General features: G+C 36.2%; 1 protein-coding gene across 2 annotated transcripts in view; it reads right to left on the bottom strand.

The window, feature by feature from the left end:
• Positions 1-2,050: 2,050 nt before the first annotated feature.
• Positions 2,051-19,193, bottom strand: part of LOC107660584 (rab proteins geranylgeranyltransferase component A 2-like) — a 57,356-nt gene continuing 40,213 nt past the window's right edge. For both annotated transcript variants that reach the window (XM_016450043.1, XM_016449964.1), the window contains exons 13-15: positions 13,554-13,664; positions 2,912-3,069; positions 2,051-2,801 (exon numbers count right to left, since the gene is read on the bottom strand). In XM_016450043.1, coding sequence (XP_016305529.1) covers positions 2,532-2,801; positions 2,912-3,069; positions 13,554-13,664 — 539 coding nt within the window. In that variant the 3' untranslated portion in view covers positions 2,051-2,531. The remainder of the gene's footprint in view (positions 2,802-2,911; positions 3,070-13,553; positions 13,665-19,193) is intronic.

A 19,193-nucleotide genomic window follows, 5' to 3' on the forward strand; every position in this document is an offset into this window, starting at 1 on the left:
GAACTTACATTACTTGAGAGATTTAATTAGAGCACAGGCAAATAATAAAATAAGGTTTTTAAATGTTTTTGTTGGACGGTATATTCTTTATTGGAAATAGATTGAACTTTTATTGAAATTAAAAATACCATGCTTTCACAATTTACGACCTTTTTTCTTTTAAATATGCGTTATTCATGATTTGGAGAAAATGTGGAATTCGTCTTGTCCCCCATGTTCTGTTCATAATGGTTTGAAATGAAAAAAAAAAACAATTTGTTTTTGCCCCTATTCAACTCTGTTATGGCATAAACACCATTTTTAATCGCCAGAACATAGCCTGTGACTATGGCGTGGTGCAATGATTGCTAGCTGAGGCTATTATGAGACATTTTTGCGCTGAAATCTTCAACCCTGAAACATGTATATGTAACAGGGTTGACACAAACACATCTTTCAAATGAGATGGCATGAGTTATTAACATTTAAATACATTGTAATGTGCGCTTTTTACCAAACCACAATAAACTCAGTTACCTATTCAAATTTATGTATATAAATTCCAAACTTAAAGTAACAGGGTTGAAATAAAGTAGTATTGTAGGGTCAGGCTTAGCATTACTAAGGACAAATAACTTAATCAAGTTTGATAGTTCAACTTGTTATGGAATAAACATTATTTCAGTCAGCATAACACAACCTGTTAATAATACGGTGTGATGTAATTATGCTTGCTAGCTGCGCCATTATTAGACATTTTTTGCACTGATCTTGAACTCAAGAACATTTTGGATATAACGGTTGACAAAACACATTTCAAAGAAAAATGGCATGAGTTAGTAATATTTATATTAATATTTAATATAATAAATCATAATGCGCAATTTATGAAAAGGCTAAATAAACTCAGTTACCTATTCAAATCTCTACATGAATTCCAAGCTTGCAGTGACAGGGTTGAAATTAAGTTGTGCTGTAAAGTCAGGATTTAGGTTATTAATGATAAATAACTTCATAAAGCATGATAGTTCAACTCTGTTAAGGGATAAACATTTTCTTTAATCATCAAAACACAACCTGTGAATAATAGTGTGGTGCAATGATGCTTGCTAGCGGAGGCCATTAATAGACATTTTTTAACTGATCTTCAACCCCGAAACAAAGTTGACACAAACCACATTGTCAGAGAGAAATTTTATGTGCTATTGTAATATTAATTTAAATACTGATTATTACCAGGCACAGTAAACTCTGTTAATTATTTAAATTTAAATGTATAAATCCCAAACGTACAGTAACAGGGTTGAAATAATGTATTGCTTTTGTGTCAGGCTTACTAATTACAAATAACTATTAGTACTTTAATTTTTAATTTAATTTAATAATCTGAATATAGGAGGCACACGGCCCCCTGTGGTGGTCCCGCAATGTCAATAGAGGTTACAGCCCTGGTTCATTTTCAAATAAAGTAATCCTAAAAGTTTTGGGAGAAATTTTCTTAGAAAACCCCCATCATCACTTCAAAACACATCACATTCTGCATCCTAAGCCTATACAACATGCAAAACTATGCATCATACAAAGTGAGTGAATTAAACTGAAGACTGGGTTATATGTGACACACATCACTCTTGACTTGACTCTAAACACTCGTCAGTGCTGTCAGGGGTGTGCTTACTCCCAGCCATCGGAAAGAATCAGCACACTTCCTCTGGTCTGGGACTAACCTGGGCCATGTGTTCGGCAGTAATTCTTCCCCTCCAGAGCGAGTAAATACTCTCGGCAGAGCCCATATCAAATTCCAGGGAAACAAAGGCAGCAAGTGCTGTGCACTTGCAGCCATAATGAGCCATCTGTTCAGCCATGGCAGTGCAAACCAAATGTCATCAAACTGTGCTCCTTCCCTCGCGCCTGCTAGCGTTCCTCACCTCGCCTTCATGGCAGGCATCACTAATGCTCGGCGTCACAGATAACATTGGAGTTTTGCGCTGAAATCAGTTTGTATCAGTGACAGACAATGTGAAGTTCAATCCTGCAGTGTGGCTGACGGTACAAATAATGAACTAAAATACATCTTCAATTAAATATTTAATACCAGCAGCCATGATACATTTATAGCGTACATTTGGATGCAATGACACAAAACAGACGTAATGCCAAATGAAAAGACAGACAGCATTCAAATAGACATCTGAAATACAAGGTTTGAAGATTTGAAGCAGCAGCCAAAATAAGAGTATTTGTCCTGCATGTGACCAAAATCATTTAATCTTAGTCGTCTGAATAACTCCAGAATATACAGTATAATTCAAGCACCTTGCTTGAACCATGCAAAAGTGTGAATACATTTAAAAAAAAAAAAAAAGGAAATACATAAACAGCTTACAGTAACAAAATAAAACAGGTATCGCGTGTGAAAATGCAAAAGAAAGGCACATAAAATGTATAAAAAAAGGGTTGATGAACATAATAGGATTGAGAACTGGACGATTGAAGATTGGATTCCAAATGCTCAGTGATTGTGGAGAAATGAACACGCGTCTCTAAAGGGGTTATTCTTCAGAGGGTGGGGTCGTGTCCGACGGTGCCTGCTGGGTAACACTGTCCATCTCTGCAGGTTCAGAGCTCTCAGTCGATGGACTCTTCTCATGGGCGGCACCTTCTTCCTCTGCCTGGCTTTTATCCGCTTCTGTGTTAGTACTCTCGTCGAAGCCGGGCCCTTCGGCCTGCGGACCATCGCCGTCATAGATAATGTCCTCTGGGTTGGGCGCGGGCGGACAGAACTCTTCATCAGGGAGGATATGATGAAACACGGATTCAGCCTGGAAATGAACACAGAAACAAAATAAAAGACTAAAACATCCCATAATTGAGGCAGCAAGCAATTTCTGATCCAATGAACGCAGTGTCTGCCTGCTTCTGCTGGACTCACCAGTTTAATGGAGTAGTCGCTGCACAGGCTGCCATCGGGACCGGTGCACACGTGAACATTGCTCGGCAGGCTGTAGCTGCTGCTGTCCAGGGCTGATGTGTCCCTCATGTTGAAGTACATGACCCACAGCACTGCAGGCTTGCTTCTCTCCTCTGCACCTGCATGTGATGTTTAAACAATCATTTCTGTCTTCTCTGTCTTTGATGTCTTGACATTAGAAGGCTTTGCATTTCAGATGTCTTACTATTGACAATTCCTACAAATATTAAGCCAGCTGTCTACATTAAAGGTCATGACCAGGCCTAGACGGAATCTATGCACTTTTCCAACATTTCCCCTACTTTTGGTGAAACCAAAACCAGCCAAATGTTTGGTAATTGGCACCAAGTAATGTTGTGAAATATTATTACAATTAAAAAAGCTGATTTCTATCTGAATACATTTTAAAATGTGATGTATTCCTGTGATGCAAAGCTGAATTTTCAGCATCATTACTCCAGTCTTCAGTGTCACATGATCCTTCAGAAATCATTCTGATATGCTGATTGAAACATTGAACACTGAAATACAACATGAAACACTGAACTTTATATTCAGCAAAAACAAGAACCATAACTGATGAATGAGAACCAAAAATAATGATGATAATAATGATTGACCAGCAAATCATCATATTAGAATGATTTCTGAAGGATCATGTCACACTAAAGACTGGAGTAATGACTACTGAAAATACAGCTTTGCTCACAGAAATAAATAAAAAATATTCAAAATATTCAAAAAGAAACCAATTATTTTAAATGGTAATAATATTTCATAATATTACTGTTTTTATAGTATTTTTGATCAAATAAATGCACCCATGGTGAGCAGAAGAGACTTGTTTCAAAAACATAAAAAAAATTAATTTTTCCAAATTACAGTACAGTATAACAGTATAGTAAAATGGTAGGGTATAATGTATTATGAATAAAATATAAATAATTGTATTTTTTAAAACAAAACAAAATTAGATTAAAACACAAATAAACAAATAATAAAATAAAATAGAATTTTCAGGCTGTGGAAAGTCTTTGAAAGTGTGCACAGAAACATTAGAACCTAAATTGTATGATACTGAGGGAGTTTACAGCCTTGCATAAATGTGAGGTGCTTCCAAGAATACAAAGCAGTGTATGTTTGTGACACAACAAATGACATATTGGTGTTGGATTTTTTTCATATGAATCAAAATGGGAGAATTTCAGCACCAAGGACAGCAGAGAGCATGAGTTGATGGGAAGTCCATAGACAGACTTGCAGCATACAATCTTGACCACTTTGCAGATTATTCTGGCCAAGAAACACACACTTAACAGATCGACTGTAGAATGCTATAAAAAGAGGTTTCTCGCACAAGGCTGTTAATTTCTGCTTTAGTTGGGCCATCCAGACAAAAAATGGGAATAACACTGAAACGGCACTTTTCTTATAAACGCCACGGTAAAACTTTAGGTTAGGCTATTCACTATTAACTAGCTGCTTATTAGCATGCATATTACTAGTATGTTGGCTGTTTATTAGTACTTAATAACAGTACTTAAGCACATAATAATGCCTTATTCTGCATGACCATATTCTATGTCCCTTGACCCAATACCAATACTTAAACATACCTACTACAAAAACTACCTTACTTACTATCAATAAGCAGCAAATTATGAGTTTATTGGGGGGAAACTCTTAGTTAATAGTAATTGTGTTTCCTAATGTAAAGTGTTACCAACCCCACTTTCAATAGATCTATGTTGATTTATCATGAGATGAGTCACTGTTAATATTTTGTTAGCGGCTGCATGACGTAGGTCATCTAATCTCTTTTTCTCCTTTAATGACATCTTAGGCGAGACGAGCTCTATAGTCCAACAGAAGAGAAGAATCCCAAGAGTGTGTGTGTGCGTGTGTGTCACTGGTTCGTTTAAAGCGTAAAGCTGTCAGTCTGTATCATTACCCTTTAAATACATGAGCCTCTGCCGCAAAAAGGTAGGAAAAGAAAGTCTAGAAAAAGCGAGAGGGAGAAGGTGTCAGTCTGAAATGTCAGAACGGTCATTACCCAAATGTCACACAATTATGACGCGTGTTCCTTTTCCTGCCTGGAGTGGCCCGGTGATTTGCTTAATTTGGAGAGGGGGAGAGGTGTGGCGGCATCAATGTTTAACGCCGCTTCAAATACACCACCTATCCTTCCCTCTGAATGCAGCCAGGTCACTGATTAACAAAACACTCAAGCCTTTAACTGAACACACACCGCCAAAGAATCTCTTCTCTTATAAGAAGAAAGCCATGAACATACATGACTAGATAATAAGTGGACACAGAGAAACACCGTATATATATATATATATTAAAAAACAGTTACAATAACTGCATATTTGTAATACTATTGTAACAATATTTATTTCACAATACTTTCACAATACTATTAATGTTTCTACTGTATTTTTGGACAAATAAATGCAGCCTTGGTGAGCAGAAGCATTTAAAAAATTCTTACAGACGTCAAACGTTTGAATGGTAGTGTATACATTAATAATATAATACAAAAAAACATGATATAATACTTCCTGTTTTTGTGCTGCTAACAAAATTCCAAATTAAGGCAAATCAGAATCAAGCGTTGCATGTCTCCAAGCAACACACAGCAGTGGTGTTTCGTTTCTTGGTTTAACGTACTGTATGATTCAATGTCTCAATCAAAGTGAGTGAAATTTTTTTTTTATAAAGTATATACTACTTTATATAAATCTATGTTTGGTTATTATATTTCATCTTATATATTAAGTGTGAACAATTCTATTGAAGTATGTGTAAGTATTCATGTGTTTGGGCACTGGTTTGGTCATACACACATGCTCCCAGATGTGACAAATGTCAGATTAGCATACAGCAGCACTCCTGATAGCAGCTAACACATGCCTGCAGCTGCAAACCTCCCAAACCACAATCACCCTCTAACACACTGCCTCAGCATGCACAAACACACACACACACACACACGTTTACTTAGCTATCTAAATCCGGTGATTTGCTTAATTTGGAGAGGGGGAGAGGTGTGGCGGCATCAATGTTTAACGCCGCTTCAAATACACCACCTATCCTTCCCTCTGAATGCAGCCAGGTCACTGATTAACAAAACACTCAAGCCTTTAACTGAACACACACCGCCAAAGAATCTCTTCTCTTATAAGAAGAAAGCCATGAACATACATGACTAGATAATAAGTGGACACAGAGAAACACCGTCTTGGGGGAACAAATATTATTTTCTGTATAATATGTTTGTTATTTAATATATAGTGTTATATATTTATATAATGTTATTTATATTTATATTATCCATAATGTTACATAAATATATACAAAATATTAATAATAATATAACACATCATATACATTACCCATTCAAAGGTTTGGGGTCAGTAAGATCTTTATTTATTTATTTATTTATTTTTTAAAGAAAATAATACTTTTATTCAGCAAGAGCACACATTTTTAATAATAAATAATAAAATATAGATTATAAAAAATGCTTCAGCAGCAAATCAGCATATTCTAATGATTTCTGAAGGATCATGAGACACTGAAGACTGGACGTTTACTTAGCTATCTAAATGGGGAAATTACATAGACTTCTATTGTTTTTATATGACGTGACGTGACATGTGGCCAAGTATGGTTACCCATACTCGTGCTCTGCATTTATCCCATCCTAAGTTCACACACACAGCGGTGAACACACACACAACCAGAGCAGTGGGCAGCCATTTATGCTGCAGCGCCCGGGGAGCAGTTGGGGGTTCGGTGCCTTGCAGCCTCGGGCACCTCAGTCATGGTATTGAAGGTGGAAGAGAGCACTGGACATTCACTCCCCCCCACCTACAATTCCTGCCGGACCTGACTCTCTAACTCGCAACCTTTGGGTTACGAGTCCGACTCTCTAACCACGACTTCCCACTATCTTATATAAAGATAAGCAAACCCTAACCCTACCCCTCACAGAAAACTTTCTGCATTTTTACCAAAAAAAAAAAAAAAAAAAAAAAAAAAAAAAAAAAAAAAAAATGTTGATCAAAAAAATTTTTTTTTTAAAAAAAAATATTTTTTTTTAAAAAAAAATATTTTTTTTTAAAAAAAAATATTTTTTTTTAAAAAAAAATATTTTTTTTTAAAAAAAAAATTTTTTACCAAAAAAAAAAAAAACAACTTTGTTTACTTTATTTTTATACCAGTTTTACAAATGAGGACGTCCCCAAAGGGAGATTTTTGGAGATTTTGTAAGGTTTAGCTCACTTTTGAGTACAAATTTGTTCCCGAAATATGGTTAAGTACAAACACACACACACACACACACTGAACCAACAATGCTCTCTACAACCTTTTTAAAAAGACCATCTACAGGTGCATCTCAATAAATTAGAATGTCGTGGAAAAGTTATCTTATATGATGAAAATATTAAAAAAAGTTACATGTAAAGTGTTTGCCTGTGCAAATCTCACCATCATGATGAAAATGTGTTGTAGGTGGTTACCAGGATGTTGCTATGCAGGTATATGGTAAGGTATTTTAAGTGCTTTTTAGCACTTTACTATGCAGTTGCTTAGGTGTTTTTATCACATTGCCATGTGGTTGTGAAAGGTATGCTGTCACTAAGGTGCTCAGAGTGGTGTAGAGTGCAAAATGAATCTGTTCCCATCTTGAGTGTAAAGCAAAACGTCAACGGTCATGACAAGAACATTAGTCTGTTGCTACCATGTTGCTATGCAGTGGCTAATAAGAGTGTTTTTTAATCATGTCACAGCTAGAGTGCAACAATCGGGTTTCGGAAGTAAAAACACATTAGTTTTCTCCACAGGGAAACTAATTTTTAAAAAGAACCGTTATACTAAGCTCCGAGGTTGTCAATTTGTTGAACCCATCAGTTTGCATGAATTTTTATTTTTAAACTTATTTTAAAATAGTTTAACATACACAGAAAATCCCACCAATCAGTGTTGCAGCTAGCAAAGCATGCCCAAAAGAGCTCCTTAGCTCCGCCCACTCCCATGAAGCTCAGTGAATGACATAATCGTGTCGGTCTCCCTATGTTCTCAAAATGCGTATATATTTGTATACATATGCATATTTTGCAATAAACTTAACATGTTGTGCTTCTATAGATACAACAAATAACTTGTACCTTTTTTATTATCTGATTTTCATTAGCTTTTTTTGCTTCAAATCAAAGTTTGAACTTGAACTTTGAATAACACTTTTTTAAAAATCCCAATGGGAAAATGAATGGGTAAAATACTTTATCAATCAGCACAGTTGAAAAAGTGGGCAGGGACTAATGCACTCTATAGTCACTAAGGCGTTCAGGGACATTTTTAGTACATTGCTAAGTGTCACAGTTATGTTCCGTTCATGGACTTTGGTTGTGTTTCTTTCATTTCCTGTTCTCCTGTTTAGTTTTGTTCCTTGACCTAGTTTTCCTTAGTTCCCTTGATTAGTTCATTCAGTTCACCTGTGTCCTGTTAATTTAGTCATTAGTCCCTCTCTTGCTTTTGTATAAGTACTCCCCGTTTCTGTTCAGTCCTTGCCGGTTATTGTTTATGTGCACATTGCATTGGTTGCCTGTCTTCCTGGATTTCTTGTCTGTTCTTCTGTGGATTATTATTAAAGACTGTGTATTAGTCAACTCACGTGTCGTGCACTTGATCTCCCATCAGCGAGTGTGACAGAGTAACCGGCCAAAAAATTTAAGTCGCGTGTGTCCCCGTGTTTTTTTTGTTTTTGAAAGTTTTCTTTTTGTTTATTATGACCACCATCCCGAATTCCTCCTCCTCCTGCTGGAGCAGGGGGCGCACACTCTCAAGGACCATACAAGACTCTTTCTGGAAGTAGCACATTACACCAGTTACCCGGACGACTGTCTCTGCGTGTTCTACAAAGAGCCTCAACACCGTTTGCAGAGCACGGCCGTCCGAAGATGGTCCTCGGGAGAGTTTCGCCACCTTTGTGGAGTGGGTACTGGTGAGAAACGGATCCCCGTTCACCGTCTGTCACAATGATGAGGAACTCACCAGCCCCACGGTTGCCCAGAGCCCAGCCAGACACCATCCCGCTGTGTGGAGCAACAGCCAGAGCCCACCGCAGACAGAGAGCCAAAGCCCACCGCGACCGACAAGCCATTGCCTGATAAAGCAATAGAGCTGAGGATCGCCCCGGAGCCAGAGCCTCATCAAACATCTGACCAGGTGCGTGAGTTGGCAACAATGCCCATCACGGAGGATTATACAGTGGAGAGCGAGGGTGTGGAGTAAAGCCCCTTCCACTGTGCCACCGCTGAGGGTGAGCTGCAGCTGGACTCAGAGGATTTAATAGACTTTTATTCCGACATACCTCCTCTCCTGTCTTCTGAACTCTCTGTCTGTCCCAGTATGGCCAAGGAGGCCGTTTATGAATTGTTCATCTGCCCTGATCTGTCTGGCTGTTCCACCACAACCACAGAGGTCGTTCCTCTGTCCCTAGCGCTCCCGGTTCTGGGAGTTGCTATCTGGTGTGTGTGGGCAGCACACACCATCCCAAAACCCACTGCCAGTCACAAATTCCCACCCACCCTCCCTCTAGCTCCACCTCTTCACCAGTCTTTGCCATCGCCTCCGCTGTCTCCTGTCAGCCCCTCTGCTCACCCTCAGCCCAGTATCAGTGGTGTGGTTTCACCGCGGGTCTGCCAGTTTCCATCGGCGTCTTGGCTGGAGGATCCCTTGTCTCCGCCTCCAGCCTCCGAGGCCCGGACTCCGCCTCAGCCCGTTGACCCAGCAGCTCCACCATGGCTCTTATCTCCCTCCTCTCCGCCGTGGCTCGTCAGTCCACCAGCTCCGCTGGGCTCCCTCGTCCCTCCGGCTCCGCCTTGGTCAGTCGTCGACCCGCCATCGCCTCAGGACTCCACTCCTCCGGCTGCGCCTTGTCGATCCGTCCCACCGGCTCCGTTAGGCTCCTCCCTCCAGCTCCACCTTGGTCCTCTGTCACTGTGGCCTTCCGGATCCCCGCCTACGCATCGGTCGCCTGAGCCATCTGCTCCGCGGTTCCTCCTGATACCTCCTTGGCTCCTCCCTCCATCGTTGCTGCCCTGGTCATCCACCGGCCCTTCTCCATCCCCTGTCACCATCCATGCTCCACTCTTATGTCCTCCTCCTAAGTCCCCCTCGGTCCCTCCCTTTGGTGTTCCATTTCGGCCAGGTCGTGCCTGGCCGGAGGGGGGAGTACTGTCACAGTTATGTTCCGTTCATGGACTTTGGTTGTTTCTTTCATTTCCTGTTCTCCTGTTTAGTTTTGTTCCTTGACCTAGTTTTCCTTAGTTCCCTTGATTAGTTCATTCTGTTCACCTGTGTCCTGTTAATTTAGTCATTAGTCCCTCTCTTGCTTTTTTGTATAAGTACTCCCCATTTCTGTTCAGTCCTTGCCAGTTATTGTTTATGTGTACACTGCGTTGGTTGCCTGTCTTCCTGGATTTGCTGTCTGTTCTTCTGTGGATTATTATTAAAGACTGTGTATTAGTCAACTCATGCGTTGTGCACTTGATCTCCCATCAGTGAGTGTGACACTAAGAAGTCGCTAAAATGTTTGGAGTGTTTTTTTTTTGCCTGTTGCTACGTGATGCTAAGGTCCTCAGAGTGTTTTTTTTAGCAGACTATGAGGTAGCTAAGGTGTCAGAGGTTTATGCTCTTGGTCACAAAGGGGTTCTGAGATGTGTTTTGAGTGTTATGGGTTATTCAAGTCACTAACCCTGAATATGAGAAGTAATAGTAATAGCAATCCGTTTCATTTAATATAGTCTACATGCGATCATATAAGCCTTGATCTTTCTGAAGGGTTTAAAATCCTCTAGGAAATCTGCACTAGTTGTTGTTTATTTGCTCCATCGTGATCAAAACAGACTCTCTCTCTCTCTCACACTCACACACAGTGCTTTGACCATGGGGATGAATGAAGATCTACCCAGGTGACTTTGTCTCTCTGACCTGTTCTGGCCCACTGCTCTTCTTATCTAGCGATTCATCCTCAAGATCTTTGCCAGTATTTGTTCTGACATTTTAATTAAAATAGTACTAGCTCATTCCTGTGATAAAAAGCCTGTGTGTCGCCCAGCGGGGCCCCGCATCCCACACCCTCCGCTGTGCCGGCCACGCACCTGAGCACACATGCTCACACACACACAAAGAAACAATTATAACATTTCTATTTTCTTGAACCACAGAAGTACTTAAATTCACATCAAGAATCAATAGAAAAAAGTAAAGCTTCAAGGAGAGTATGTGTATGATGGAAGAGTGATAAAGATTATAGGTGTGTTGAAATGCTGGCTGATAGCGGGAGTGAGGAGAGTTGAGAATGCCATGGCCTAGATGACCTTGATCTTACTACAATCAAATAAGACAGTCATCTCACCATCACACTTATCTGGAGTCAAGACGGTGTTATTACACAAATTATGATAAACTGGCACATTTTAGGAATTATCAACAATGACATGAAGCAGCAGGTAAAGATGAGTGTCAGGAAATGAAATCAAATCAAGCTAAAAACTACAATTTAAAGTAGCTAAACTAGTCAAAATGATATCGTTATATGGCTTAGTACGATAATCAAATCACAAAGACTGCAATTTAATTACATAAATATATGCACTGCATGTTTCAAAGTGAAGAATAGACAGTTTTTTTTCTTTTTCTTTTACACGCAAGCAGCTCACAGTGTTTTCAGTGTCTCAGAGCAGTAAATGCTGCTCCTCACAAACTCATCTCTGCATGTGCTCTGAGTTTGGATCGCTTATACTGTGCAATTACCACTGCAAAACCAACATGCCAACTACTTCCTGAACTGGTGATGTGAAGTGATTATAAACCAGCTGTTGTCAAAAAAGAGAAGCTTTAAGAGCTCTCTGCGGGTTTCTATAAGCTGAATGGTTTAATATATGAAACAGAAAAAAATGAAGGCAGTCATAAATATTAGTATTGTCATTTTACAGGTGTACAGTAACATCAATAATTATTATATTCCCTAAATACTAATTTTTTCACATTTCTTAATTAGTTTAATATTTTTTTAATAAAAAAATAAAAATAAAATAATAATAATGATATATATATATATATATATATATATATATATGTATGTGTGTGTGTGATTTTTATATCATATTCATATATATGATATAGATGTGAATATGATATAGAAACCGCTATTTTGGCCATTGGCTACTGTGGTCATTTTAAATGACAAAAAAAAATACAAATTGTTTAAGTCACAATGACAATTTTTATCAAAACACTTTTTCGTTCCAGTGCTTTCCTTTTCTCAGATGCAGCTAATTAGGACTAATTTGATTAGTTAATCAGCACACAATGTAATTTTATTATTAATTTTAATTATTACTTTATTGTTATTATATGTTGAATGTTAACATTTATTAAAATATATAAATATTTACAAAATAGCCCATGTAACATGACATATGAAAGCTTCTGGGAACACTATTAAAAAATTAATAGTTTTTTTTAAACCTATTTATTGAAATTAAACGCCTGAATGAACCATCTAAAATGAATGGTACTTCTTAACACCACTTCAATAACAGGAGTGAGAGGACATTCCAGGAAAAGCATGATTATTGCCATAGCTCACTCAGCTGTAAGGCTGTGCGCTTTATTTTACAAAAAAAGTGGTTTGTCAGGCTACACTACTGCATATCTGAAAAAAGTCTTGTTACTTGAAAACCTCAGTGTTGTTTTAGGATAATTGAGAAGAGATATTATTGTTTTTTACTAATATTTTGAATCTGTTTTTATTTTTATATTTTATGTTTTTATTTTATTTAGTAATTTTTGTGTATTTTTCTAATTTTAAGTGCCTATATCGTTTTTATAAATTTTTATTTTAGTTTAAGTTATTTTAGGACATTAAGTTAAACTAAATGAAAATGAGAAATTACCTTGGCAACAAATTGAAATAAATTTGTTTTATGTTTACTTTATTTAATGTATGTATATACATATACATACATACACACACACACACAATAATAAAATCTTGGAAAACCTACTGCTTTGCTGATACTTAGTTACTACACTGACATTTTACCAGCATGTACAACTAAAATAACATTTTAAATTGAATCTTTGAAATCCAAACTCACTATGATTGCTGATTCCACCCTTATGATCTGAAGGTAACGTGAGGTCATATGTGACAGGTTGTGCTCAGATTCACTCTGAAGAAGCCAAGCAGACCCTGACAGAGCATAATGGGAATCAATGGGAGCAGCTCCTGGCCCCTGCCTGCCACACCACCATCAATATCAATCACTGTTATCGGCAATAACGTCTCTGTGTAAGCCCTTCACTGAATGTCACAGCAATACCAGATCTTTCTTCTTTAAAGAGAGGAAGAGATGATCTCTCTTTGACACGAGCGGCAAGGTTAGTTAAGTACTGTTAGCAGGATGTATAGCGGATCTGGATGTGCAACCGGAGGTCGATACGCAGAAGGACTCAAGATTTTAATGGGTTTTAAATGATGGGGAGTTTTAATCAGAAGTGAAGGAGCTGGTTCAGGTCTTACCTTCTGAAGGCTCCTCTCCAGGAATGGTGGAAACGTGAAACAGCTGAGATACAACTGGAGCAAGATCTTCCTGGGCCGTACCAGATGATGAACAGGTCAAGTGGACCAAATCTGATAAAAAAAGAGGGGGAAAAAAAAGATCACAACAGACCATTTAGAGCAATTAAGAGGGTCATAGTTTGTTTTTTGTGTCATATGTTTCAGAAAAAAACTTTTATACCATTTCTAAAAAAGAAAAGTTTAAAATCTTTAACATTTATAATAATGCTATGTGGTAAAAAGCAATAACAACACTGTAATCATTATTAATTAAATAAATACAAAAATAAATATAATAAATAAATTGTATACACAAATAAAACAAATCTAATTTTTTAAACAAATATCATGAATTATTAATAAAAATCAAATGTTTTAAGTTTTTACAACCTAGGAGTCTGCAGGGTTTCTCTGTATGATATAATTTTCAGTTTTTTTTTCTCTGCATGTTAGCTGAACCATATGACTTGGCAGACAAATGTTTTTGAATAATAATAAACTGATTTTTTACAATATTATTTTGTTTCTAATAAATAATAATATAGGATTGTGGAAAACTACTTTCAGTTTTTTTTCTCTGCATGTTAGCTGAACCATATGACTTGGCAGACAAATGTTTTTGAATATTAATAAACTGATTTTTTACAATATTATTTTGTTTCTAATAAATAATAATATAGGATTGTGGAAAACTACATAAAGGTTTTCTTTTCAAGAATTCTATTCTTTTTTTCTTCATTTCTTCATGAGTTTTTTTCTTCATTTTAGTATCTGTAATACACTTTTTTTGGATGCCCCCCAAAAATATCATTTTGAATTTTAATTCATGTTCATCATAAAAGAGGTGTATTCAAGTCACTGAAGTCACTAAAAGGATCATATGGAAGCCCATTTCCACCATGGAATAAAAAAGGTAATTGTAACTTTTTATCTCACAATTCAGACCTTTTGTCTCAAAAGTACACATCTCACAATTTTCCTTCAGAATTGTGAGAAAAAAGGTCTGAATTATGAGATAAAAAATTCCAATTACCTTTTTTATTCTTTATTCCAGAAACAAGCTTCCATATGATCCTGTGTACCCGAATATATACTAGATATAAACTTGCCATTCTGAGAAAAAAAAAATTTCTAAATGTTTACATCTCGCAATTCTGAGCTTCCCTCTCAACTTTGGGGAAAAAAAGTCAGTATTGTGAGGGGAAAAAAATCTGAATTGTGAAAAGTCACAATAACCTTCTTAAAAGATTTTATCCCATGGTGGAAACTATCTTCCATAGGATCAGAACTCAAGCTGTTGCCTATAAGCTGCACTAGGCAACATGTCAGAGCATGCTTACTTTACTAGCAAAAACTTCAAATTGTTTAAATAAGTATGACAAACTTGGCTAACAATCTGACAAGAACTACTACTAAAGGCTCTGGCTTTCCATAAAAGTAGCCCTTAAAGTGATGGAGAGGGGCAAAGAAGAAACAGGCACTAAAATTCAAAACAACAAATCTCAATCCTCATAAAGGTCTGAGAAGTTCTACTACTGGGATCTGTGGAAATGTCCCGGGTAATCCCAAGTGTTTACACACCACTTCCAGGCTTATCATTACTTCTCCATTGTTTCTTCCTGTGGTCTGTGGTACAACATTGTGTGCGTGAGGATCAAAGAGAACGATTCCAGTGCAGGCAGCTCAGGGCGGCACACAGTGGAGAGGTGCACACATGTAGGCATCTCCAGTGGGACAGGAGGTGTAGCGTCGCTAAAGGCTCTAAAGTCACACGGGACACTGCAGAGTTTTGAAAAAGATTCTCACCACAGCCAGAGACACTCCGGGGGCTGATTTTAAAAGTCCTGGATAGTTCAAAAAGTGAACACTTTGGCACAACAGGTGGATTCATATTATACCCAGTTATGGACATAAAATGTTCTGTATAGAATCTTGAAGAAAAAAACCAATGTTTTTTTTTCTGTTCTATTTGAGTGGAGACTTTTATAAGAATATACATCCCCCCTACAGTATACATGAAATTCATGGAAGAATTCCAAACTTATGAAGATGCATAATTTGAAGTCGTACAAACAAGTAGTACAAAATAAATAAATAAATATATATAATAAAAATGATATTTAATCTGCATAATCAACAGCAACATTCATAATCCATTTTACTTCCATACCGTGATATATTTTAAAGTCAAGTTAATGTAGATTATTTAATAAGACCAAACACTGAAAATATAAATGACTTGGAGTCCCACTTAAAAATAATATAAAAGAATATAATATATAATAATATAATATAAAAAGCTTTTTTATATGAAAAAGTGTTTAGGCATGTATTTGTTATTGTTTTAATTATTATTATTATATATTTTTTTTCTTTATGCATTGGTGATGGGTATTATCACAAAAGAAAAAAAAGTGAGGGAAGAGAAAGTAGAAGGAAAAATGAGGAATAATAATTGGTAAAAAATATGATGTCTTTAAAGGGAATGTTCATTTGTATAACTGTATTAAATGTGCTTGAACTGAAAGACATAATAAAGTATAAAAAAATAATATAAAATCTATTAATCAATCAATTAAAATAAATCAATTATTAATGTATTCACTCAGAAATAAAAATGGAAATAACTTACTTTCCAAATTGACAAATAAATACAGATATTTAAAAAATGCATTTAAATTCAAGCTTAAAAGTGTAGTAAAATGTAACACTGCACTTTTATAAAGCATTTTAAATTTGCTTTTCATCATTAAACAATCATAACTTTTAAAATTATAATATACTTCTCACAATACCAACTACACTTTCATATGATTATTGTCCTTGATCAATTATGTTAATATTTAACTACATTAAGAATAAATTCTATATACAGTTGTAAATGCCTGTAAATTGTCAATCTGAAAAGTGATTTATTATTTAACAGATACATAGTTAAACTTTAATTAAATAAACTATTTTAAATATGTCCATTTCATTCATTTTTAAAATCATTTTCCAGAATTATGATCACTAAATATCAATAAATTGATTATTTATATTTTTAAGTGGCACTCCAAGTCCTCCACACACTGATATCCATTGGTTCAAACTGAAAGTATAAAGCAAAAAATGGGTCCCTATTCTGATTTCATATAGATTTTAAAGGTGAAATATGCAATTTTTTTTACTAATACTTTAAATACTTAAAACTTGCTCCCAGTGTAATGAGATTAGGCCAAACCTGAGGTAGAGTTTGGAGCGGATATAATTTTGGCAATTCCGTTTGGTCCTGCTAGTGGCCCAAAATCACACACTTCACCTTCAAAGTCTATAATCAATAGTCGTGGTGTTGCTTGGAGCCCTTGAGAGCACATCTAACATCCCCAGCAGCGTAACTAAAAGAGTCTTGTCATAAGTGGTTAATGATAAATAAAGAGCATCTTCTTCCTGTGAACGCATGTCTGTCACGGTCATCATCATCCACTGATTGCGATGGATGCTCTCAGGTAGAAGTGCATTACTTAAAGAGGAACGACTATGATCCATCTCCCTGTGGGATCGGGCTATAGCACAGCAAAGCTTCCTATCATTTCCCCTGAACTCAATTCCCAGAGAGAGGAAGAGGAGTTCCGCTGATTAAGCTTTTCATTCTCCCGTGAGGACGGAGTCAGTCACTGGGACCTGTGCCAAAACCGCTCCACCATCCCCACCTGATCTACCCCTTCACGATGATTGATAGCAAAACAGGGCCAGTGTAACAAACAGAATAACTTTCATAAATAACAATGGAGTTAATGATGGAGTCATAGCTGAGGTGGGCAGTGAACTGAGTGTTTTGAAGGACAGTTTTGACATTTGGCTGTGCTCTAAGACTATCAGTGTGTATCAGTGTTATGTTAGTTTTGGAAGATCACTGATAGTTCAAACTCTACATTTTGTAAATTAATACAGAACAGAAGCATTTATATACACTACTGGTCAAAAGTGTATAAATGTTTTGAAAGAAGTCTCTTATGCTGACCAAGGCTGCATTTACTTCTGATCAAAATACAGTAAGAACAGTAATATTGTGAAATAGTTGAATAGTTTTCTGTTTTAATATATTTTTAAAATGTAATTAATTCCTGTGATACAAAGCTGAATTTTCAGCATCATTACTCCAGTCTTCAGTGTCTCATGATCCTTCAGAAATCATTCTAATATGCTGATTTGCCGCAGGAGAAACATTTTTGATTATTATCAATGTTGAAAACATCTATGATGAACAGAAAAAAGAACAGCATTTATTGAATAGAAATTAATAGAAACCTTTTGTATCATTATAAATGTTTTCTGTCACGTTTGATCAATTTAATGCGCTCCCACTGCTGAATAAAAGTATTAATGACTTTTTTTTAATCTTGCCCAAACTTTTAAAAGGTAGTGTATCAAGGTTTTCAAAAAATAATAATCAGCAAAAACAGTTTTTGAAATTTATAATAATGTTAATGATCCTAAAAAATTCAGCTTTGCATCACAGAAATAAATGACTTTAAAATATATTCAACTAGAAAAGAGTTATTTTAAATTGTAATAAATGATTTGTTTTTACCATATTTTTGACCAAATAAATGCAGCTGGACTTCCTTAAAAAAAAAACATGCACACACACACACACACAAACATATATATATATAAAATATACATCATCTTTTTCCATTACCCTGCAGATTTTGACTCAATATACAAAGTTTCATATTGTATTGTTACATTATTGCAATACTTAAAGGACATTAAATACACCATCTTGCACCTTTTTGTTCCAATTTTACCAGTTTTTGTTTCATATAGAATAAAGTTTATTTCTTGATGAGCTGTTTTTGCTGGAATTATAATGCACAATCTACCACTTTTGAGGTCTCAAGTCCTTCACAGAATGAGCGTGAATGCTAATTCATTCAGCCTTCATTCCAGTACAGGTGTACCTGAAGGTGACAGCGTTGATTTTAGCGCCTATCTTGAGACAACTCAATTAAGCCAACTGCGATTTCTGACGTTTTGTCTCGATTTGGTGGTGAATGAACTTCATACAAACAAAAAGTGTGAGTGCAAAGCTTAACTTATGCGGTTTGTATGCATTCATGATTTTTTTATTTCAGACAGGTAAATGACAAACGTTTCTCATTTCCGATAGCAGGCTGACCCACTTTTTATTTTAACTGCGAAACGTAGTGAAAAAAAATGAGATCACCAGCAAATCTGTCATTTCCATCTCTATTATGCCCTAAAGCACCACATACAAAAATAATATGTTTTACAATGTCAAATAAATCTTTTTCCCTCTATGTTTCCTACAGTATACATACACTGTTCACCCTGAATCATTGCATATATTGTGGTAGGATTTACTAACAAATCTTCTGCCAGTCTGTTATTCTTTAGAGGGTCTGTGCACATGGAAATTAAAATAAAAAAATCAATGTCATTCCAAACTCATATTTTCTTAAGTGGAACACATGCTGAGGGCTCCTTGTGCAGCTCTTTTCCATGCAACCACATTATTTGTGTGAATAATAAAAAAAAAATAATAATAATAAACCTAATATATATATATATATATATATATATATATATATTTGG

The sequence above is a fragment of the Sinocyclocheilus anshuiensis genome, unplaced genomic scaffold (assembly GCF_001515605.1).
Source record: "Sinocyclocheilus anshuiensis isolate Anshui unplaced genomic scaffold, SAMN03320099.WGS_v1.1 scaffold25, whole genome shotgun sequence".
NCBI lineage: Eukaryota > Metazoa > Chordata > Actinopteri > Cypriniformes > Cyprinidae > Sinocyclocheilus > Sinocyclocheilus anshuiensis.